Raw genomic sequence first — 25182 nt, forward strand, 5'->3', positions numbered from 1 at the left:
CTAGGTTTTTTGCCACTCCCCCCCCCCCCCCCCCGGGGCCCCCCCCCCCCCCCCCTTGCCCCCGCCCTGGACTCTCCCCCGCCCACACCCCCTGCTGCCCCAGCTCTGGCCCCCACCTGCACCCCCGGCTACCTCAGCTCTGGGCTCTTCTCCCCCCCACACACACCTCCTGCTGCCCCAGCCCTGGGCTCTCCCCCAAAGAAGGAATTGGGGGGACTAAATGGACAGTGCACCTCTCTATCTGAAACCTAGCAAGGGAGGTATGTGGATCCCTCTAGAATTTAAAATGAAAAGTAAGGGAGGGGAGGCTCTGGACCTGGGCAGCTTTAGATACAGTACCAGGCACTTAGGAGGATTTCCACTTCTGAGCCATGGAAGCAGAAATTGACTTTTTCTTTCCAGATATAGCTAATATTCAGAAAGGGAATCTAGCACCTGCCTTCCAGATTTGAACACCCTCAAAATTCAGGCGTGCTCAAGCTCAATTTGGGCAGCTGTTACTTCATTTCCCCCAAATCAAATATACTGATCCACTGTAACTTGCTGTAGAAAAAGTAGGATAAATTGAGCAAGAAATGCTTCCCAGTGGTTATTAGGACTGGAATTGCTATTTTCAACAGCCATTGCTTTTTTAAGTTTTAATTTTATTTGTTTAAAAGGAAGACCGTGATAGTGCATTCCCTATAGAAACAAAGAATGGAAAAAAGAATAATAAAGGCACCTCAGCTTTTTCTCATTTATGTAGGACAGTCTTATAATATGCATCCAGATATCCTCCAGTCACAGAAGCTGAAAATTGTTCCACTTTACTGCAGTTCTGTAACCATATGGGAACCAATCCTGTCTGTGTTCTGTGCACATCCAAAATTCCTGCTGAATGACCCACCCTGGGAGCGAGTTACCAGTGACCCAGGGCTGGGGCGGCAGGAGGGTGCAGTTGGGGGTGGGGGTGGGAGACCCCAGAGCTGGGGCGTGGGGGCAGCCAAAAATTTTTTTGCTTGGGGCAGCAAAAAATCTAGAGCCAGCCCTGATAGGAACAGGTGTCTGTCTGCACAGAACCCCTTGAAGGATCAGGGGGTCTTATGTGTGCACTGTAGACAAGCTAATGAAGTTGAATTTTTTGTATAAAGTGGGCTCATTATAACTTTAATGCTCTGTCAAAGAAGTAGTAATAAAAGCATAAAACATTTCTACTATTTTCCAGTTCCAAACTTGGAAATACTAGTATTTACACAACACCCAAAAGCATGCAAGGTGCTCCACCGAGATAAATATAAAGACAAGATCTCGGTCCTGAAATGCTTATAATCCAAAGCCACTTGATACTACATCAGAACCCACTAACATGGATCTTTGCACTCATATGGAGTCCCATTGACATTAGGATTGAGACCTAATTTTAGCTGAATAACAACAAACAATAGGGGTGGGTGTGTGAAGAAAGACAATGGGTTACAATAATAGCACATGCTCGCTTAGCTTCAGTGTGTTCACATCTTGATTGTTCTATTAAAGTCATGATTAGGTTTTAATGGTAAATTAAGTAGATATTTATCTATAAAGGAAACCACGTGCTCTTTCCTCCTCCCCCATCCTCTCCCAACCCTTCTGAACTTTTCAAAAGAAAAGGTCACTATTTTCTGTTTGTGAATTATCTGCTTCCACTGCAACTGGTAATGCTGGTGATAAGAAAGGATGGTGATTAGAATGACAGCAACAACAAAATCTACAAAAATATACTTTTGATATTAAACCGTTTAAGGAAGAAACAAGCCACAAATACACTAGATGATCAATGGAGAGATGTGGAATGACCATGCCTAGAACTTTTTGGCAAAATGATTCCAACTATGGTTAGTGTAAGAACATGTTTAAACACTTTGGGTGAAATTCACCCAATGCCAGGGCCAACAGAAAGTATATGGCATCAAATAAACCCCACTCAAGTGTTATTGTGTGGACTAAAGTGTGCCTTACTGCTGTGCCTCCTTTAAGGGCATCAGTTTTCACCTACTGTGCAGTGTGTCTTCTAAAGGGTCAGCTTAATGGGCTGCAAAATAAACACTATGCTCCCCAGCCTTCAAGAAGAAGGCCTCCTAGATGGCGGTAGACCTTGGTGATGAAGGAAAAAGTGTGTAGGGAGGAAGGATTCATAGTGTGGGTGAAAGACCTAGACTCTGGATAGTTATTCAAACTTTTTGAGGTTCATCCACTACTACTTGCAAGGGCTAAACTTTAGTGCCATTATATTTCTAGCTTTGGGATGGAACTGACATACAAAATGGATTTTTTTCAGTACATCATTTAAGAGCTCAACACAAAGTATAGTCTTAACATGTGCTAATTTCTTTCAGAATTCCATGGAATATGAAGCTCATGGGTTGACTTAACATCTTGAAGATTTGATTTACACAAAGAAAAAAAAAATCCTGTTGGACTGTGTGTCTATTGTTTTAAGTGACTCATTTGACTAGAGGCTACTATTCCATAATAAATTTGCAGTCATTAGTTACTCTGTACTTCTTTACATTTTTTCATTGTCAAGTTTTACACACACACTTCTGGTCACTGAGCAGTTATCAGCCTTTTTTATGTTACACTTCTTTGTCTGGCTCCAAAATAGAGTTCTTTATAGACAGGAAACCAAATCAAATATACCTCTACCCCTATATAACGCTGTCCTTGGGAGCCAAAAAAATCTTACCGCATTATAGGTGAAACCGTGTTATATCGAACTTGCTTTGATCTACCGGAGTGCACAGCTCCGCCGCCCCCCCCCCCCAGCACTGCTTTACCGCATTATATCCAAATTTGTCTTATATCGAGTTACGTTATATTGCGGTAGAGGTGTACAATGAAGAACCATTCTCAGAATGTTTCCTCTATCATCTTTTTATGTAGGATGACTTCTGTTAGGATTATACATGATCAACATGCCCTTTTTATGACTATGCAATGTATTTTGTTTAGGATTTGAGGTACACATTGCTCTACCGCAAATTGCACAGCACACAACATTTTCATAAATGAATTATCTTCTCCAAAACAAGAACAAAAAGCTGATCATGATAACTGATAGGTTCAAATAATCTACTTTCAGTGTCACTGATCAATGACAATTGTTATTGACTGACCGTATCTGACCAATTTGCCAAAATGGAAACTGTGATTTACCTTTTCCACCCTTCCCCTACTAGGCATCATAAAGAATAAATCAGGGACCAAATTATGAGATGTGCTTGTCCCTGTGCCTCAGTGGGTCACAGCTGAGAATACCAGATTCAGGATAAACTGCTGAGAAATAGGGCAGACTCACCTCAAACTGGTGGTTATTCTATCATTAGACTATATCAAGACAGTAATAAAGGTAAACTTCTGTCTCACCACACTGTTAACAAGAGGTCAGAGATGCAGTCTCCTAAGGCATTCCAGCCCTTGTCTCACCACCCAGACACTGGACTCTATGATGAGTGGTTACTGAAAACCAATTTAATTAAATATAGGGTCCTTTTAATCCCAAGAGATCAGCCACTTAACCAGGTCAATATATAACCCGGATGTTACCAATAATCACCCTACTGCCAATCCTTTAGTAACTAAAATCTAAAGATTTAATAATAAAACGCAAGAAGAGAGTTATAAATGGTTAACAGATCATATGCATACAACCATTGCAAAGTCTTTATATCAGGTTTGTAGCAGTGATGGAATAGAGTGCTGGCTTGTAAAGTCTCTCTGGTAATTTCCAAAAGATTGGAAAGTCTTCAGTCCATATTCAAAATACCCCTTTTAGTTCTAAACCCACAGAATCAGAGAATCAGGGCAAGAAATAGGCAAAATGGAGATATCTCAGGGGCCTTTTATATCCTCTGCCATGTGTCTGGAAATTTACCATCTCTGTTTGTGGAAAGTTATTGGGCTAAGATGGAGTCCAGGATCATGTGAGCATATCACATGTCCTTACATGCTTTAATGACTCAGAGGGGCAGCCATTGGCCATATTCTTGCTGATGCAGCTACAGGAAGAGCTATGTGGAGAACTGATTCTTCTTAATGGCCCATCAGTCTTGAATAGACCATTCACAATGGGCTGGGAAGACTGTATGTAAAGTACCTTCTAGGTGTTACCCCAGGAACAAACACGTTTGAGATACAGATATATAGCCAATCTTCAAAACTTCAGATGTAGTGATGATACATGGATTTAGCCAGCATAATGATATTTGATAGACTGTAACTTTTTCATTGACACTTTACATGACACACTTTGTATAAGATTTGTTGCAATTGTAGAACAATGATACAAAGGGTCATTCTCAATCAGACAGCATCACAGTGCTGAACATCTGAATGTTCCATTGAAGTCATGTTTTTGTGCGTGTGTGTGTTGTTGTTGTTTTTTGTCTGTCCAGCAGCCTGTGGTATTTGTGCCCTGGGAAATAGTCAGAACTAGAGTTGAGAGGGACTACAACGCTAGAGGAATTGTATGCATAATATTAAAATATGTGGTTACTTCATCACAGTGTATACGTACTTTCATGGGGAGAAACTATCAGGTATTAAAAGGCTTTTTAATCTAGTAGAGAAAGGTATAACAAGAACTAATGGCTAGAAACTGAAGCCAGACAAATTCAGATTAGAAATAAGGCACATATTTTAAACAGTGAGGGCAACTAACCATTAGAACAAACTACCAAGGGAAGTGATGGATTCTCCATGTCTTCAAATCTTTGCCTTTCTGAAAAAAAAATATGCTTTAGCCAAACACAATTTTTTGAGCTTAATACAGGAGTAATTGAATGAAGTTCTCTGGCCCATGTTATATAAGACATCAGACTAGATGATCTAATGCAGTGATTCCCAAACTGGGGTTTGTGAACCCCTGGGGGTTCGCAAAATGTCACAGGGGGTTCTGAGGAAATAAATTCCCTAATGGCAGACAGCGCTGTCCTTATGGTCCCCGGGCAGCACGGCACCCCTGGATTTCCAAGAGCTAAGCAGATCAAAGCAAGCATCGCTCTCACACTGAGGAGATTTAAACTTCAAGACTCCTTATAAGAAATGGAAAGAGAGGTGGATTTTTTTTGCTGTTTTAAAAATTAAATAGGCAGCTAGTATTGTTATTAAAATTATGAAGAACAAGTTTAAGCTTTGTTGTAACGTGCATTGTTTGCCTGGACTGCTCAAGACCGGAATGCTTGTGTAGGAGGAACTCTTTGAGTTGGCTTCTTAAGTACCTTCATGCAGTTTCACATCTGATACTCCTTGATGAAACATAGGAGACTTGTCTTATAACAGGCTTATTCAAAGTGATACAAGCTACGAAAGTGAGATCTTGGAAGAGTGTTGCCATTTTCATAATGTAATAAAAATACTGTAATGATAAATAATAATAAATAGTGTGTAATAAGCATGTCATAAAAACAAATTTTATATTTCCAAGATTACTGCTTTTATAATCAGGTAAAGGAGAAAATCCCTGGAAATATTCATTTTAGGAGGGGGTTCACGAGACTTGATATTTTAGTGAAAGGGGTTCACAGGTTGTTAAAGTTTGGGAACCACTGATCTAATGATTCCTTCTGGCCCCAAATCAAACAGATTGTTGACAAATGCATGGTAATTCACATTTGAAAGAATAATTTGAACTACTCATATACAATTCTAAATTAACTGTAACATCCAGGAAAATTTCTGTGGACTGCTCAATGAACAGTGATAATCAAAAAAGAAAATATACCAAAGGAAATGTGAGGAGAAGGAGAAAAAACAATACTGAAAATATTAAAATGCCATGACATAAATCATTAAAAGGGCTTTAGACACTTGTGATCAAAATGATCAGAAGCATAGAAAGATTTCTGTAGGGAGACAGACTGAAAACATTGGTCCTCTTTTGGTAAAAGAAAAGACAAATACGAAGGGAGAAGTGTAGAAAAATAATGAATGGTGTAGAGATAATAAATTTGGTGTTCCTATTTATGGTCCCATAATAAGAGAACAAATGAAGACATTTAATTAAATTGAGAGACAACACATTTAAGAAAGTAAAAATATATTATTTTTCTACAACACACAATTAACCTGTGTAACTCAGTGCCAGAGACCTAGAGACCATGAGTTTAGTAGCATTACAATATATTAGATATTTATGATAAGAACATCATCTATTACATTCAATAGATTCAAGATATAGGAACAATAACTCATGCTTCAAGTTATGCACAAACCACTAACTGGCAGAGAGGTTAGGAAGAAAATTCTCTTATGGCCAGGTTATTCCATATTTGTTCACTATGGAATTGCTTGCACCTTCATCTTAAGCACCTGGTACAGAGACTGGGTACTGGACTAGAAGGATCAGAGCTGGTATGGCAATTCTTAGCCATATGGCAAACAAGCATGTTTTTAAAAAAGGTCTGCCTATGTTATCCTTTCATGTATTTATATTGAGCAATCCATTCAACAAACTATCAATTAAAATTCTTCACCACAGCACCTTTGCTAGATTACCAAATTCCATTATGTTGCTGCACCCGACTAAATATTAGAAAACAGTATTTTTAACATTTAGCATTTATACAGCGTACTACATCTTCAAACGTTAATTTATTAATGTCCTAATACAGAGCACACAGTAAGGTAAACTCCCACTGACTTTAGTGAGAGTGTGACTACTGAACTCTTGGCTAATCCCTGGTTCAGTTCCCCCAGTATATCACCAGGCTTGAGCTAAAGAGCCCAGTCTTTGTACCTGGGGACTGTAACAAGTCATCTCCTCTGCAGATGGGCCCAGAGTAGAACCAGTAAAATACACTCACCAATGGATGACAAGAGCAGCACTGGGCCCATATAATGCTACTCACAAGCCATCCAGTAAACAACACCAAATCTTTAGCTACTGTAGGTCACTTTCTCCAGTCTCCACATGCTGCAGTGAAACACATAGCCTCATTCATGATCAAGTAGCTTCTTTTACATCCCCTTTGCTCCATTTGTAACTCATATGTAGAACTGCAAAATGTCCTGAAGTCCTTTCCCAGGCAAGAATCCCTGTCTGATTTGGCCCTGATTCAGCAAACATGGGCTTAAGTGCTTTGCTGAACTGGGGTAATCATCAATTAAGGACATAATCAAACAAACATTAAAAAGTAGTAACGATGATTGGTCCAAAAAAAAATCAGTTGAAACTTTTTCAATGGATAATTGGTTTTGCATTAAAACTGCCTGCTTTCAGTTAAAATTGTCAATGTTTTGTTTAAAAAATTAAAGAAAAAAAGGCCCCCAAACTGAAATATTTTGATTGGGATATGCTGCTATGGTACCTAATGGGAGCTGTAGTCTGGTTGCTTATGTCCCCATCTTCCTCTGTGGGCTGGGATCTGTAGCTGAACTATATTTCCCATAAAGTACCATGGCCAGGAACTCCCATGGTGCACCTTCTCCTCCAAGAAAGGAGACTAGGGGACATCATGGGAGATGTAGTCTGATCAGGAGTCAAATCTAAAAAGGAAAATGGGAGCATGAGGCACTGCAGAGCTGAGATTTTTCAAAGGCTTGGCCAGATATGATTGGCTTTTTCATGGGAATAGCAAAAGATGCATCCCTGGCACAAAGGTCACGCCCCATGCCAAATTTTAATGTCGCTGCTCCAAAGCATAGAGGCACAAGAGTTTCTCAAAAGAAAAGGTCCCCAGAATTTTTTAACATGAGCAAATCAGTGTTTTCTTTTTCCTAGCCTCATTTTCACATTCAGTTGAACTGTTATAGCTGAAATTTAAAAAAATAAAAAATAGCCTGAGTCAGACACTCAGCTTGGAAAATTTCAGCCCACACAGAGTATGGCAAAAGTTATATACAACTGAAAACAGGGTTTTATAATGAGAAATTTCAAGCAACTTTAACAAAATGAGATGCTACCTGTAATATAGGACCCAGATCACAAAAGGCTTGATAAGTTAAAGTCATCTTCTTGAATTGCACCCAGCAACAAAGCCACTGCAGTCTATGCAGCATATTTGTGAGCAACAATACATGCCAAAGTACGTCATAACGGTGCATTGCCATACTTCAGGTGCACTGCAGGCTGATAGGCACAAGACCAAGGGCTTAGTTGTACTGCAACCCACTGGTGAATGTGTGCTACAAATTGTCGCGGGGCAAGTACACCCCATCCCCTTTCTGGGGTGGGGTAGGGTCACGGTAGCCCCACAGTTAAGTTTGCCAGTCTACCCTCAGCATCGGGGCAGTGGAGCCTAGTGGGCAAAATCTATAAAGTCACCCTTCCAGGTAGGACTATGGGGCCTGGTGGCCAAATTCAATTATCTGCCCTCTCCCTGAGGGCTGTGAGGCCCAACAGACAGTCGATATGGCTGCCCTTCTTTGCAGGGCTGTGTGGCCTGGTGGCCAGTCGGGGAAGTGAGCTGCCACCTAGGGGTCGGTGGCAGACGGGGTAGGGGGACCCAGGCCCTCCCTGCTCCACCAGGCCCCAGCCCAGGGCCCTGGCAGTGGCAAGTGTGCTTGCCACTGAGTAAGCGGGGATCTGACCAAAACACACGGATGCCACCTGGCACAACCACTAGTCCCCCTGGGCTACTTCCTACCCTGTCTCTGATGCAGTTGTCTGGGCATCTCCAGGCTTCTCAGCCTGTGCAGCTCCCAGAGGTTCCAACCCTCCTTTGGCATCTGCAGGTGCCAGTATCTGCCTTGGTCTCAGCACCTCTAGCTTCTGCAGTCTGGGATTTCCGCAGCTCCCAGCTGGAGACTACAAGGTGCATCTTTCCTTCTCACGCATACTGGAAAGGAAGGAGAATTCTGCCAGCATTCTTCTGGAACACAGCAGCCTTTGCCTAGAACAGGGGCAGGTTTTACTTTGGATATTATTTGCAGCAATTCTCAACTTTGTATCACCAATATGCCACAGTGATGGACTCTACAGAAATGCTCATAGAGAAATAGGACATGAGCCTGATCTCCCATTGGTGTTACACCAGTTTTACTCCATTGATTTCAGTGGAGATACTCCTGATTCACAGCAGCTCAGTGAAGGCAGAATCAGGGCCATACATCAAACAGAGGGAAGGGCGTCAGAAGGGTAAAGGGGAAATACATTTAATGCAGCTGAATGGCTCTATGAGCTGCAGATTTGCCAAGTGAGTGAGATAAAGCTTTGTAGCAACTAAGCTAAAGTGATTAGGTCTCAACTGAGTTAATAAACAGGTCATGATAATTCCACTGGAGGAGATCTGAAACGAAAAAAACAAAATGTGTAACAAGGAGCGATAAGAAAGCTGGGAGGTGGTGGGACAGTGACATATGACAGATGCTTAATTCTTCCTCAACAGATGTATAAATGAGCCATGTTTGACTTCTCCAGGAGCAGTATGTACCATTCTCAATGAACTTGGCTAGCACAGAATAATTTAAGCCTCATCAAGTAACCACATGATGTTGAAAGGGAGAGTGAATCACAATAAAATCAGTTTGATAGTTCAACAAGCTGTCTGAGCTTTATCCCAGATGTTTCTGAAAATCTTCAATAGTAGAACTACAATATGGGGCAAAAATCAGCAGTGACTTGGCTACTTGAGGCACTTCAGTGCTTCTCTTCACATGTTTCCTTCATTCCTGCATAGACAGGAACCTGGATTCAGTTGCTATCTGGAATGAACTTGATGAAAAAGCTTTGGACATTTCTCTTTCATTATGATCCAGAGGAAGGAAAGCTATTTCCAACTTATTAGCTTGCTTTTCTCATAGCAGCATTCCATGTAATGAAAAGTAACCCCTTTAGACTTACTACCACTTTATTATTAATTATTATTAGTAATAGCAATATTAACATAGCATCTAGGAGCCCCAGTCATGGACCAGGAACCCATCGTGCTAGGCGCTGTACAAATGCAGAACAAAAAGACAGTCTTTACCGCAAAGGGCTTACAATCGAAGTATAAGACAAGAGATGGACAGACCAACAGGGGAGCATCAGGAAACAATGAGAAAATATTGGTCAGTATGACAGGGGCTCTCTGCACACCAGCAGCCTAGCTGGTGTCAAATTTTTGTAGGCCTCACAGCAAAAGGGGGGTTTAAGCAGGATTTTGTAGGTGGATAACGAAGCAGCTTTGCAGATGTGTACAGGAAGCACTGTTGTGCTCATTGGGTCTACAAAGTGTACCCCTAGTTTGAGCTCAATTGTAACAGTATGTGAAAGCTCATAGTGTGTTACAATAACCATGAAAAAGAAGTCACCTTATTTATGATGTTGAATTATTTTAACAAGTGCATGAGAACCAAACAAAGAAGCTAGATTAATCTAAACCAAAATATCCATGTTGATATAATTCAAGGACTGTTGAAATTATGCTTGATAAAAACTGAAGATGTGGGGCCAAAAGTTAAAAGACCAGAATCGATGTGAGGGATATTAGGCCTAATTGGTGGACAAAATAACGAGGCGGATGAACTATGCCACCCACTTTTGCCCTTTTGGGGTTTATTTAAAAGAGACTGAAAAAAACCCATCATCAGTTCAGTTGTCTCTCTCTATGATCTCCTGTCTCACCTTGCAACCCAGCCTATCCCCCGACCTGCCAGCACTGCAACTCATCTTGACTCATCTAGAGCAGTGCTTCTCAAAGTCAGGCCGCCGCTTGTTCAGGGAAAGCCCCTGGCTGTCCGGGCTGGTTTGTTTACCTGCTGCGTCTACAGGTTCAGCCGATCACTGCTCCCACTGGCCGTGGTTCGCCGCTCCAGGCCAATGGGGGCTGTGGAAGGTCGGCCAGCACATCCCTCGGCCCGCGCTGCTTCCCGCAGCCCCCATTGGCCTGGGACGGTGAACCACAGCCAGTGGGAGCCACGATAGGCTGAACCTGCGGCCACGGCAGGTAAACCAACTGGCCCGGCCCGCCAGGGGCTTTCCCTGAACAAGTGGTGGACCGGCTTTGAGAAGCACTGATCTAAAGGACTTTCTTCCTGAGAGGAAGGCCTCTGGCCTCAATCTTGTTCAAGGACATTTGTTGTCACCTGTGAGTGCTGAAAGTCATCACATTATCATGACATCCACTCCTCAGCCCATCAGTGGGATATCTATTTTCCAGCCCTGCAGAGATGGATAAGATCCTGCATTGTTTTCCCTTCCCCGTGTTATTATCGGCCCCCTCTCTCTCACTCTCCTGGCTTTTCATCCCATCCTGATGTCAGCTATGCTGTATTTATCTAAGAATGTATTGTCTAAGAAGAAAAGGACCAATCAGATGACATCCCCGACCAGGTTGTAAACCAGGGTCCAAGTAGCACATGTTATGGTCAACGTTCCAACCAAAACTTCTGCTTGTAACTATCCAGAGGCCCAGTGTTTCAAAACATCAACAAAAGTCGTATTTCAACCATTTTTCCATCCTGTCTCTCCTCCACTTTGTGTCTGTCTGTTAAGAACAGGATAAGTAAATGCCCTCTACACATCAGGGCCCAGAGTAAAATTAACCCTTTCCTTTTCATCAAAGAAAGGTAGTTCTAAAAATAAGAGACTCTGATATTTTGCCTTCAAAAGGAGAAGGTTTTGACTAAGTTTGTTTTGCATAACCATTCAGCAATTGCCATACAAAGGGTTATGTTACTTTCCTGTTCTTTCTTGTGTTTAATCAACACACTTTTAATTTGAATTAATGCTTTTGGGTGTTTGCCAACTAACCAAGTAAAACCAAGGCCTCTGTTTAACCCCAAACCTACCTACTAAACCTACTGTTAATGTTGGACAGTGAAAGAGTTTATAAACACCTTTGACTCTTTAGATCTATATCAATACAACAACTTCTTACAAGCATGAGGGGCAGCATGGGAGAAAGCCTGAAGATTTAAGAAAGTTTGAAAGTTAAGTTAAGAAACTGAAGAAAGTTTGAAAATTTAACAAGTGGGCAATGGAAGCTGATATCATGGCCTGATCGGAGATGGGAGTCGACCTCTTGATAGTCTTGATAATGAGAGATGATACATGTGTGGGGATAGTCCATAAAGGGCCTTGAAAGTGAATACAGCGTATGTTTGATGCAATAGAAAAGGGGGAGCCAATGGAGGGATGCAAAGAGAAAATGGTATAATCAAAGCAACAGGTTAGGAAACAGGGGTGCTGGAATAATTTGTATAGTGGGGGATCTGGGAGCCATTGAACCAAACTGTAAACCCTGTATAGGATGGAAACCACTTCAAGCCAGGGGGTGTGGCAGTACCCCCAGAACCCCTAGTTCCAGCTTCTATGCTAGGAAAATGATCTTTATAGCAGCATTCTTACTGGATAAGAGCGGAGCAAGACTGCAGTTGTCCAGGCCAGAGAAAAGGGTGTTACAGTATTTGAGAGCTGGAGGAGAATTTTAGCTGTATGGATGAATAGGAAAGGCTGTATCTTAGAGATGTTATGCAGAAAGAATCAGCAAGATTTAGATATAACCTGGATGTAAGGACCTAAACAGGGGTCCGAGTCAAAGATGGACAGGTTATAGACTTGAGCAACAGGTAGGATGGTGGTGTCCACACTGACAGAGAAAGGAGGCAGCAGGGAGGGCTTGTGATAGAATATTAAGTTCTCTATTTTAGTCATGCTCAGCTTCAGATGACAGCATGGGCAGTGAGTATAAGTTGCTTGGGGTGGCTAAGCCTCTCCAAATGTGGCAAGAAATGCCAGATGCAGCACACCTCCTTTTGGAGGCACACTGGCCCGCTGCCTTTGCAGCGCCGCTGCCGGAAGCTCCCGAGAGGTGGGGGGCCAACGGCACCCTGACTATGGATTTGCCCATGCTCTGCTCCTGCTCCACCCCAAGGCCCAGCTCTCCCTTGGTCTCTTACCCTGTGGCCCTGCCCGTGCTGTGCCTTTTCTGCCCCCGCTCTGCCTCTTCCCCCCAAGGCCCTGCCCTCACTCCACCTCTTCCTGCCCTTCTCCACCTCTTCCCCTGAGTCCTTCCCCACCCTCCGCTTGCTCCTCTCCGCCTCTTCTCCCAAGCCCCCCCCCCCCGCCGCTGCTCACTCCTCTCCACCCCCTCCCCTGATGGAGGGGACAGAGCAAGAGCAGGAAGAGGTGGAGTGGGGGCAGAAAAGGCACTCCTTGAGGGAAGAGGCCGAGTGGAAGTGGGGCCTTGGGGCACAGCGGGGGTGGAGCATGGGCGGGGCCTTGGGGGGGAGGAGGCCAAACAGAGGCAGGGCCTCGGGGTGAAGCAGGGGGCGGGGCCACAGTCCAGGCACCAGTAGCCCCCTCCCCTTCTAGGGAGCTTCTGGCACTTGTGCCCAGCCTCCCCAAATGCAAGAGTCATGTGCTGCCTATGGCTGACAGCTGGATATCCACAAGGAGATGTCAGAGAGCCAGGGTGAGATTTTTAGTTTGGACAGAAGGAGACAGGTCTGGAGTAGAGCAGTAGGTCTGTGAGGCATCAGCATAGAGATGGTGGTTGAATTTGTGTTAGTGGATGAGATTACCCAGAGATAAGGTGTAGAGGGAGAAAGGAAGGGAACCAAGGACAAAGCCCCTTGGGACCCCACTAAAAGCTGGAGGGCAGATGAGGAGGCTGCTCCAGAGGAGAGGCTGTAAGAACGATTAGAGAGCTAGGAAGAGAACAGAACCATGGAAGCCAAGGGAGGATGAGATTTCAAGAAGAGCATGATTGACTGTGCCAAAGGTGGCTGACACTCAAGGAGGATGAGAAGGGAGTACTGGCTCTGATCTTTAACTAAGAAGAGATCAGTAGAGATTATGGCAAGAGCTGTTTCAGTGGAGTGCAAAGGGCAGAAGCCATATTGGAGAGAATTTGGGATGGAACTGGAGGAGAGGAACTCCAGACAGCACAGCACCCTTCAGTTATCACAGAGATGAAAGGGAGCAGAGAGGCGGAGTGGTAGTTCAAGAGGTGAGTGGGGTTAAACTGAGCGAGACTAAAGCATGCTCGCATTGTGAGGGGAAGAGCAAGAGGAGTGTCAGAGGTTAATGAGAAGAGTATAGGATGGGGTGAGAGTGGGTGCAAAGGAGATGGGATTGGATAAGGTCACTGGCACAAGTGGCGAGACTAGAAGAGGAGGGCAGATGAGAAACTTCAGGAACTGTGATGGGAAGAAGGAAGAGAGAGTAGCGATGGGGAAGAGAAAAGGCGGGAGGTGAGCTAAGGGGAGGGAGGAAGGTCACATCATATTTTGTCAATTTTCTCTTGGAAGAAATTGAAAATCCAGTGCAGACACAAAAGTGGAGGCAGGAGGAGGGGACAGTTTGAGGAGTGATTCATAGGTGTCAAAAAGGGTGCTGTGATTGAATACATGGGATTCAATTATGTTCTAGAAATAGAACTTAGCTTAGCTAGGCAAATCACAGAAGGAGAAATTTATTTTGTAGTGGAGGAAGCTCGCAACAAGTAGTTAAGAGAAAACTTTGTATAACATGTTTAATACACTGGCAACCCTGACAATGGAAGTAATAACTGGATCTTCTGTATTTTCAATACTGTTAATTCAATCCCCATCTCAAATCCCTCCATTCACTTCTTCCCTAAACACTGTTAGTTGTTTTTCACCATTATAAACTCACAGGAAACAAAACCTTATGTTATTCCCTCCTCTGGCGTTCCCTGTGTGACCAGTCTCCTCTTGTCTTTTAGGCTGTAAACTCTCCAGGGCATGGACAGATTCTTTCTTTGTGATTGATACGGTACAATGACCAGCACACTGTCAGCACTAAGCAAATAATAACTTACAGATTGCTAAGGATAGATGCTCAAAGGATCAAAAGCCTTGGCATTGTGGTGGTGACCCTTGTAAGGGATTTCCGAATCGAGTGTTCCAATTCAATAGGGAACTCACTCCAAAACAAGCTAAAGGCATGTAAGCACTATATTCATAGCCATGTTATCATTTTTCTACAAACAAACCTGAATCTAAAGAAACAGCCAACCACGCACAATACAAGCAGCCAAAATAGTGGTGAGAAGGAAGCACTGTTATCACTAGCTAACCAGAACTCAAAACAAGGAACAAAGCAATAGCCCAGTCCAGCTCCCACAGAAGTCAATGGAAAGACCCCTTTCATTCAATAGGAGCTAGATCAGGCTGCCTAGCAAATCACTAAGGGCCCAATCATGTGGGGATTGACTCTGCTGGGAGTTCAGGGGAGACAGAGACTATCAGGTCAGTCCCTAAATTTTGCTTATTGTGGGTGTGATTTCATCAGCTTTAAAGAGTCTGATTGACTCCCCCCCACCCCCGCACTGGACTTGGCAAACAGCTAATAACATAATAAAAGTTGATATGGTTAATAGCTCACTTTCAGTGTATTTGTTTTTCCTGGATGGAATGAGTCTTGATGGAACCCCATCACCATACTGCTGGCAAAAATATCTTCACAGATGCGATGCACAGCATCTATAAGAAAGCCACTCATGCAGTACAGGTAGTTTGAGCTGTTAGAGAAAGTGTCATTTTCACTGCTGTGCTAAGAAATCAGCTGTTCCCTTCCTCCACATACATGCTTTAAATGCCTCTTTATTGGGGGTTTTAATGAGTTACTTTCATAAACAAAGTCATGATGATTAACATTTCTACCACTTTACAGCTGCCAAGCATTCAATAAACATTAGCTAGTTAATAAGCAATCTGCCCATGAGGTTGGAAAGTAAATACAAGTGGCCAGATCAGAGACCTGAGACAGCAAGATTAAACCCCAGAATTTTAAATGTATTTAGGTGCCAAATGAGATTTTCAAAAGCACCCTGGTACCTACATAAGAAGTTGTGGATTGGCTGACACCTGTAGTCTGTGCTCTGACCTTTTGAAACAATCTAATAGCCAGGATTCTAGTGCACTGGTGACAATAATGGGCATTGTCTGCAGTCTGCCCCTTCTCTTTCCTCAGTCATGATCAGCTGCTGCATCATTCACAGGCTTCACATGACTTCCTGCTTTCAGGTCACCCCCACCCGTTTCCAGCAGCTCAAACTCCTACCTCATTCACCCAATCTCTCACACTTGCACAGAGTTTTCAGTTATATAATTATCTCCTTTAAAGGATGCTGTTCTACCGCTAACCCATTGCTGGCCTCCATGTGGCCCTCGTGATGCAGGGCATAACAGGTTAGGTTTGGTTCTGGCGCACCTACATTTTAGACCCACACTGGAGAGATACATGTGCCCACACCTACTTTGCAAATGCCTCATGTCTATTTTGATGGCAAAGGCTATGAATAAAACTAAGGGCAAAGAAGGAAATTTATGGTCATAGCCATATTATGCCATGAAATTCTAACAGCACTTAGGTCTAGATCCACAAAGAGTGCTGAGGAGTTGTGACACTGAGCATCATAAAGCCTAACTTTTAGGCACCTAGAAAACCATAGGAACAACATTGTAATCCACAAAGCCTGAGTTAGGCACCCAAGCTCCCTATACAATGAATGGGGAGAGACAGGCATCTAGGAATGGGATCCATGAAGCCAGCATGCTAAGCAGGAAGCCGCCTAAATTAGCCAATGGGAAATGCTGATGACAGAGTGCTTATTAAGCCCTGCCATGAGATGAGTGGGGCTTAGTACACACCCTGTCATTGGCATCTCCCACTGGCTAGCTTTGACCACTCCCAGCCTAACATGCTGGCTTTTGTAGATTGCATTCCAAGGCACCTCTTTCCCTGCATTCATTGTATAGAGAGCTTAGGTACCAAACTCAGGTATTGTGGATCACATTGCAATGGTGTTCCTGTGATTTTCAAGGCCAGAGATTGGCAACCTTTGGCACGCGGCCCATCAGGGAAATCCGCTGGTGGACTGGGACAGTTTGTTTACCTGCAGCGTCCGCAGGTTCAGCCGTTCACAGCTCTCACTGGCCGCGGTTTGCCGCTCCAGGCCAATGGGGGCTGTGGGAAGCAGTGGCCAGCACATTCCTCAGCCCGCGCCACTTCCCGCAGCCCCCATTGGCCTAGAGCGGCGAACCACGGCCAGCGGGAGCTGCGATCGACTGAACCTGCGGACGCTGCAGGTAAACAAACTGTCCCGGCCCGCCAGCGGATTTCCCCGATGGGCCGCGTGCCAAAGGTTGCCGATCCCTGTTCTAGGCACATAAAAGTTAGACTCTATGATGGTAAGCATCACATTGCATAAATTCCTTTTGTGGATCTGGACCTTATAGTATTCCCAAGGAAAAGCCAGAGCTTATGAATTTAAAGTTAAGAGTAGTCAAAACACTAGAATACACACTATTTGGAATATTCACAGATTGGTAAGGAAATGCACTAAATGATATAATAGTGCATGAAAGATATTTTAATATCTAACTATTATTTGATAGAGACAATAAAACATGATTTCCCCCCAAACATTCCCTGTAAAATACGTCATTCATATTGATACAATAACCATTATACCTGATTTTTAACTAGCATTAATATAAATGTTTAATAGCATTTAATATATCTTTTCTAAAATACAATGGTCTTCAGTCCAATCTTTTTGCCTGAACAACATTAAACAAAGAAGCCAGACTACGTTGCACTTAAAAGTGCAGGATTGCTAGCAAGTGCCATCCCCAGAGGTGTGGGGAAAGAGAGGGGAAAGGACAGTTATCAGTCACACTTCATGGGTTATTGGATGCTTCCCTCTCTTCTTCAGGTATTGAAAGGGTTGTTTTTGTGACAGGCATTTTTGACATCCTATACTTTACTTAGGTGGCTGACATTCTCACCGTACCTTGAGTCAAATGTCTCAAGCAACATTGTTTCAGTTAGCTTTCCTTGTTCTCACCTCAGTTCATGTCTCCACCTTTGCGAGCGGAAAATTTTATCTAGAAAGGTTGATGCAGTTCTCTGCAGCACCATCTTTTTCTAAAAAGACCCTCACATCCTTATGTTCTAATGCTGTGTCCAATTTTGGCTGTCCAGGTTACCATATGCAGGCTTCTTTTTAAATAGGAACAGCTCTGCTACCAGCCAGTCTTGATGGACTGTTATTCAGCCAGCCAAGCCACACAAACTGAGACCTATGTGCAGAGCCACCCCTTCCAAGGTTTGTCTTCAAATGCTCATTTTGTAGAAGTCAGTCCCACATGCCATTTAGAATCATTGGACTACAGAGAGTGAGAATAACTCTAGCCTGGTGTTCAGGAGACTCACATGAGCAGTGGGAGACTCAGGTGTTACAGATATGGAAATTTCCTGCAATACCCTTGGGAGACCTCATTGGATTAAGTTTAAGTGCCTTTGGAGTCTATTGTATTAAAGAGTGGTTTATGTATTGTTGTGGGCTGCAATTGTGTTACCTCTCAAGGGGGAAGCTGTGACATATGTGAGTCCTGGTTCAAAGGACTATATTGAACAATGTGCCAGACCAGCATGGACTCTTGGAACAAAAAGTGTTATATGGTTTTCCTGGGAAATATATAGGGGGAGGGGAATACAAATTCCACGCTTCTAATTATGCAAAAACCCAACCTTTTGAAGCTACAGTCTGAAGACTGGGCCATTGGCTGCTGCTTACCTGTCACATGAAGCCAAGATCAAAGGCCAAGGTGTATAAAGGAAAGATTGAACTATTCATGGTGTGTCTGAATCTGAGACAGTTATGAACTTGTAACCACAAGGAAAATTCAGTTGCTGGTTATGAAGGGTTGACAGCTACCAGGGGTGCGGCTGGAATTGGTATGATCTCTGGTAAGCTTTTTAGCATGTGTGTATGTTCTTTTATGTTTTCTCTGTAATGCTTTTACCCTAAGAATAAATGTGCTTGCTTAGAAAGAGCTGTGTGATGACTTATAACTGCTGGCAATACACTATTCATAACCTCTGGGAAAACAAGCAAATAATCTACACTGGTCTTTTAGATGGTATGGCTGTCCAGGTTACCATATGCAGGCTTCTTTTTAAATAAGGAATATGACAGTGTAGGCAGGGAACTGTACAACCTGGAAACCACACAGTCAGGGGGAGAGAGCTATATGCATTTATGCATAAGAGAGGTGATGGAGGAGGAACCAGGAGTCTAGAATAGGTGCCAAGGGACCATAGAGGGATAATATGCTACAGTTGCCCTGAACTGTGGCTCCAGGCCCTCTGCCCCACTGACTAAGTATTTATCCATAGAGGAACAAGTTCAATCAGAGAGCTTGGTGGCACCCCACATCCGAGTGGCCCATAGCTCGTTGGTTAGAGTGGACATCTGAGAAGTAGGGCACCCCTGTTAAATCCTGTCTCCCCTATTGAACAGGAGTGCTTTAATCACTGCACTAAGAGTTACAAAGTTGGGAGCAGCTGCACCTCCTCTGGCCTCCTACCAGATTGGGCCCCTTGAGCAACTTAGACAGCCCAACACCTATCTTCCCAGTTTATGAATTGCCTAGAGTAAGCGAGCAGCACATATGCCCAAGAGCATAAACCTAAGAACTGAGTAAGTTTAGGCGCCTACAGGATTCAGCAGGAATTTTGTGGATTGCAATGGAGCCTAGAACTACTCATACGTACCTAAGTCTGGGTTTAGGCCCATAAATGCCTTTCTGAAACTACCTCAAGGAACAAATAATGCACAGGTGACCATCATTAAAATTACCAGGGTAGTCCTACTCCACCCCTTACAGCACAGGAGAGAAATCCACACCTACTTTATCATCGCTATAGGAAACCTGAGTCAAGGTTTCCCTAAACTGCCTAGTACTTTTGAGTGCCCAATCTGAGAAACTATAAGAAGGCCCCACTTACCAGAAAGTGCTGAGCACCCACACTCTGAAAATCAGGCCCACCCAAATTAGTCTCACTTCATGCACACGCAATCATTAGTTTTTAAAATCTTGTCCCCAAGTTTCCTTAAATTAAGAAGTGGTGGGACAGCAACTTCCTTCTCAAGTGTCAGGCCATAGTTTCTCTATCTGCCAACTTCAGAAAACAAGTTTCAGGGGCTTCTCTAGGCACTAAGTATTTATTTCAAAGTCGATTTAAAAACCACACACCACAGGAGGAAGTCCTTAGGAGGTTCCATATTTAGAAGCAGTGAAGACATACAGTCTATGTATAAATATATGGATTACAACCAAGAGTCCTATGTGCATGAAGTGCTAGTGTTGTGGAGAAAGCCAGCCTTAGAAACAGCACCCTTTCAGCAGACTAGCTGTTACTAGAATTCCTGTGACTGGCCATCTTTTAGTCCTTGCTTAGGCATCTTTGTGGTCTTGGGAACAAGAGCTGGAAGGATGTTGGGCATAACTCCTCCTTCAGCAATGGTCACCCCAGCAAACAGCTTGTTCAGCTCTTCGTCATTCCTCACGGCCAGCTGGATGTGTCGTGGCCCAATCCTGCTTTTCTTGTTTTCACGAGCAGCATTTCCTGACAGTTCCAATATCTCAGCAGTCAGATATTCCAGCACGGCCGCCAGGTAAACCGGAGCGCCAGCACCTATTCTCTCAGCATAGTTCCCTCTTTTGAGAAGCCGGTGGACACGACCCACTGGGAATTGCAGACCAGCCTTCGCTGACTTGGTTGTCTTCGAGGCAGTTGTCGGTTTCACATTTTTCTTTCCGCGTCCAGACATCCTAACATCAATCTAGTGTAGAGAAGCGGGGGAGGGGGAAGTAAGAGTGAACATTAGCCAGAGGCTTGTCTACACTAGAAAATTAGGTTGGGTTAACTGTGTTGCTCAGGGGTGTGAAAAATAGTTATGCCTACCGAAGTCCCCATATAGACAGCCCTAGGTTTATGGAAGAATTCTTCCATTGACTAAGCTCCTGTCTCTCGGGGATGTGGATTCTCTAAAAAGAGAGAAGAACCTCTGGGCAGAGGCAAATTATGGTTTTGTGGGGCCCCAGGCCAGAGCAAGTGAGGGCCCCTTCCCACCCCTTTCACCTGCATTCCCCCCCCCCCCAGCACTCCTGCCGGGGAAATTGGGTCAGGTCACGGGGGCTTACCCCCCCCCCACCACTCAACACTCCTGCTGGGGAGCAGGAGAAGCCCCAGCACCACGACCCCACTCCTCAGCACTAGCGCCGGCAGGAGCAGGTCAAGCCCCCATGCCCTAACCCCATTCCCTGGCAGGAGTGCTGGGTGGGCGGAGAGGGTAAGAGTGCTCATTTTTCCAGGGGCTCCCAACTGGCCAGGGCCCCTAGGCATGGGCCCCATTGGCCCAGTGGCTAATCCGCCACTGCCCCTGGGCATAGGGAGTGTCTACACTTAAGCCTTACAGTGGCACTGCTCTAGCATTTTAAGTGTAGACAAGCTTCAGGATGTCATTATAGTATCCAAGTGTTTCTTAAGCTATAAAGAAGCAGGAGCCAATAATACACCCTCTCACTTTCCCACCTTTATTTGTTCTCTTTATGAGGAAGGTCCTGATTTTAAGATGCCAACTTAGTAGTATCAGAGGGGTAGCCGTGTTAGTCTGAATCTGTAAAAAGCAACAGAGGGTCCTGTGGCACCTTTAAAACTAACAGAAGTACTGGGAGCATAAGCTTTCGTGGGTAAGAACCTCACTTCTTCAGATGCAAGTGAGTAGTAGTAGTAGTTTATCAAGTGAAATGCCTCACGTTCTCTCTTGAAGAAGGAGCCTGTTTGAGTCAGACAGCTGGTTAGAAGTCCGGTCAAGGGAAAACCACAGCCCATCAAGAGTCTCCGGTAAATTCAGATGGCAGGTAGAAAAAGCAATGAAAGTTTTTTTCCTGCTGCCCAGAGAGAGAAGTGTTGTCCAGGCTCAAGGTCTTCAACCCAAGATTTCTGTTTCAGAAAGAACAGGCGAGGCCCCTTCCTAAGAGGAAAGGTCAAATTGGTCAAGAGGTAGAATAAATACTTTAAGGCTTTATGTATTCAGGATTCTTACAGCTTTGAGAAGCTCTGCATAAAAACCGTGTCAGGAGCTTCTCCTACCACACTGGGGACCCCAGGGAGGAAAAATAAGCAGTTTCACCAAATCAGCCCCAAAACACACAAACTGGTAAGCAACTACAAGAGTAAAAGGAATTCAGAATTTTCTTATGTTGTAGAAGCCCCCTGAAGTGAGTTTTGTAATCTTTGAATAAGGGGACCTCAATACAGTTAGCGGGTTTTTAAAAAACTTCAAAGTTAGTAGTAACTACTACTGTTCAACATGTGCACCTCATTATTAGGTAGCTAGAGACCTGTAGCTAGGTTTCAGTACAGTTATTTGCAGGATTTGCTAAGGAGGGGAAACCACTATGATTATTAGAGAAATAAGATTTAAAAGTAGTGACCATTTTCTATTTAGAGTTGGTGACAGTTAAGTAGGGTACCAGATGCAAAGCAGGATGAGTTTAGGCAGAGGGTTCAGAAGTTGAACAACAATGTCTTCAGGAGATCAGACACCTTATCTCAGTATCAGGATTAGGGAGAAAATAGAAGCTAAATTGGTGATTTACATTGACACAGAATAGTAACAGCAACTGAAGTTATTTTGTTTAGAAACCTGCCTTGCACTACACATCAAATACAGCTACTTAAGGTCTACTTAAACTAAAATTAATAGATCATTAGAGAAGAGACACTTTTTCCTCCTAAAATAAGGTATACTTTCCCTTGTGAGAAACAAACACACTTTTACCTTAACCAAATTCTTTACTTATTCTCCTGCCCAGGAACACTACTATCTGAATCTAACAGATTCCTCTTTTTGTAGAAACTACTCTTTAAACCCTTCAGTAATAACCACTCATTAGCAGTGTCTACTCCAGATCATTTGAGCTCCACCTGGATTATTAATGATTCAGTTACACACCCACACACCCCAAAATGATTAACTTGTTTGTAGGGAGAAGAGAGAAACAGCATAAACACCTGTGAGGGGAAGATGTTTCTCTATTAGTTGATGAGTTAGTTAGGCCCTGATTCACAAAGACCTGAGTTAGGAGTCTAGGCACTGATTGGGGAGAGAAAGGTGCCTCAGAATGCAGTCCACAGAAGCCAGTGCACTAGTAGATGGGGAGCCACCTACACTGAGCAATGGAAGCTATTGATGGGCGTGTCTTAAGCCCTGCTCCTCTCACAGAGATAGGTGTCTAAATCCAGGCTACAAGGAGGCACCTATCTCTGCTAGCAATCCACAACAGGAACCTCTCTTCTGCAGATGGGTGGCTAAGAGAATGAGCTAGGCAAGCCCTTAATTCAACTCAAAACAACCTTATAACTTTTAGCCCATGAAACTTTGACGCGGGAGACTCTGGTTCAATTCCCCCCTCCCCTTGAGAGGGCAGAAGGATTTGAACAGGGAGAGGTGACCTCTTGGGAACGGTGCTCTAGTGGCTGAGCTGTGTGATATTCTGATGTAGGGCTCCCTCAATCTCTGCTGTTGCAGCTGTTCCACTTTATATAAATAATTAAAGAGTGTTTGGAGCATCAGCACTGCATTCTGGGGCCCTCTGCCTCCAGAGGTGCCTTAGCCACCAGGGTATGGTGTCATTATTTTTTCCTCACTCCCTCTCCTCCAATGACTTTTTAAATATTTATACATGGTGGGACAGTTCCAAGAGGAGATATTGAGGGCTTCCCCTCCCCTTCAGAATATCCCATAGCTTGGTGGTTAGAACGCTCTCCTGAGAGATGGAAGCAGGGCCGGCTCCAGGCACCAGCCTGGCAAGCAGGTGTTTGGGGCGGCCACTCCGGAAGGGGGCAGCACGTCCAGCTATTTGGCAGCAATTCGGCGGATGGTCCCTCACTCCCGCTCGGAGTGTTTCCGCAAGAGCTGACTTTTAAAATGTTTGTGAATATCTATTAACACAAAAATGTTAATTTGCACAGACATGTCTAAATGCCTGTAGGTAGCTACTCTCACTCACTCCTAGCCAGGCACAGATTGGAACGAGTGACCTACACCATATTCCTTTAAGATACCCAAGCCTAGGCAGATCCCGTCCCAACAACATAGTGCAGTATAAAGACTTAAGGCCTTAGAAATCTCTGCCCTGTTACATATCCCCATGTCTGTCTGTCTGTCAGTCATGGAGGCCATGATTTTCATATTAATATATATGTAGTCATGACTTATGGCATATTGGGTCTTTTGTTGTATGCAGTGTAGGTGGGTGAGGTCTTGTCTCTCTAATATTGGGTCTTCTTCCAGTGTGGGAAGAGAACTTCTTTAAGTGAGAGCTGACCAGCTGAACACTGGGCTCCAGGGAAAGCTCTTAGAAACAGTCATAATGAGGGTGTCCTGCACTGCTGTCACTGAAGATGAACTGGCAAAATTTGGGTTAGTGGCAATAAATGGTTTTAAGAGGTTTAATTATATGAATTCAAACAGTTCATTGCAAAATAAGTATTTTGATCAAAATAAAGGGACCTCTCTTTCTCTAACCAAACCAGAAGGGAAAATACGTTACTCTATCATTTTACTGAGTGAGGAAGTGCCTTGATCAGTGCATTCCTCAGAGTGACACTGATTCTCCACAAACTCAGAGTCACTGGGATTTACCAGTGCTAGAAGTCATCTTCCTCCTTTTAGGCCCCTTCAGCAGGCAGCCAATGCAAGTTGAACACATGAACAGAACACTAACAAAATGCTGTGCACTCTTCTCAGTGTAATCACTAAAGGCCAAATTCAGCAGGGTTTCACTGGGTAAGGACTGCAGGATTTGGCATTAACTGATTTACTACTGGTAGGAGACTCTGAATCGAACTGATGGTCTATTCTGGGATCATGACTTAGGTGGGATGTACTTATTAGTACAACATGATTAGTGTGTTTGGGATTGTACAGCTAGAGGAACATAAAACTTCTGGCTCAAGAAGTGAAATTAGACAAACATGATCTGAACACATTACAAGTGGATGAGCAAGTGGTGTTATAAAACACAAAGATTAATGTTTTTGTAGTATCCCCATCCACCCCTTCCAGAAATACCCACCCAAGACTACCTCACAGAAAACAATTTGTTTTCTTTAGTATTTTTTACATAACATACTTTACAAGGCAATCTGGGTCTTGGGCCTATTCTGATCTCACTTCCTCTGGATTTACACTAGTGTAATGAGGTCACTGTCTGTTACGGAGTATTGGGGAACTCAGGGCCCTGCACCCCCGGCTCCCTGCGATTTACCATGACTCTCAGCCAGCCAGTAAAGCAGAAGGTTTATTTGGATGACAGGAATACAGTTCAAGACAGGTCTTGCAGGCACAGACAACAGGGCCCCCCTCAGTTAGGTCCAGCTTGGGGTCCCAGGGCATGCCAGCCCACCCCCCA

At 43.8% G+C, this 25182-nt stretch overlaps 1 protein-coding gene across 1 annotated transcript; it reads right to left on the reverse strand.

Annotated features, from left to right (window-relative positions):
• Positions 1–20106: 20106 nt before the first annotated feature.
• LOC117871345 (histone H2A-beta, sperm-like) lies at positions 20107–21675 on the reverse strand. Its single transcript, XM_034759234.1, has 2 exons — positions 21520–21675; positions 20107–20543 (listed from the first exon to the last, which is right to left on the reverse strand). Exon 2 carries the CDS (start codon positions 20529–20531, stop codon positions 20118–20120), a length of 414 nt encoding a protein of 137 aa, XP_034615125.1. The 5' UTR covers positions 20532–20543; positions 21520–21675; the 3' UTR covers positions 20107–20117.
• Between the last annotated feature and the right edge of the window lie 3507 nt (positions 21676–25182).

Source organism: Trachemys scripta, chromosome 1 (genome assembly GCF_013100865.1).
Source record: "Trachemys scripta elegans isolate TJP31775 chromosome 1, CAS_Tse_1.0, whole genome shotgun sequence".
NCBI classification, from domain to species: domain Eukaryota; kingdom Metazoa; phylum Chordata; order Testudines; family Emydidae; genus Trachemys; species Trachemys scripta.

Bases quoted from the DNA above. Each gene is read 5' to 3' on its own strand.
- LOC117871345 (XM_034759234.1), bottom strand. From the start codon at position 20,531: ATGTCTGGACGCGGAAAGAAAAATGTGAAACCGACAACTGCCTCGAAG.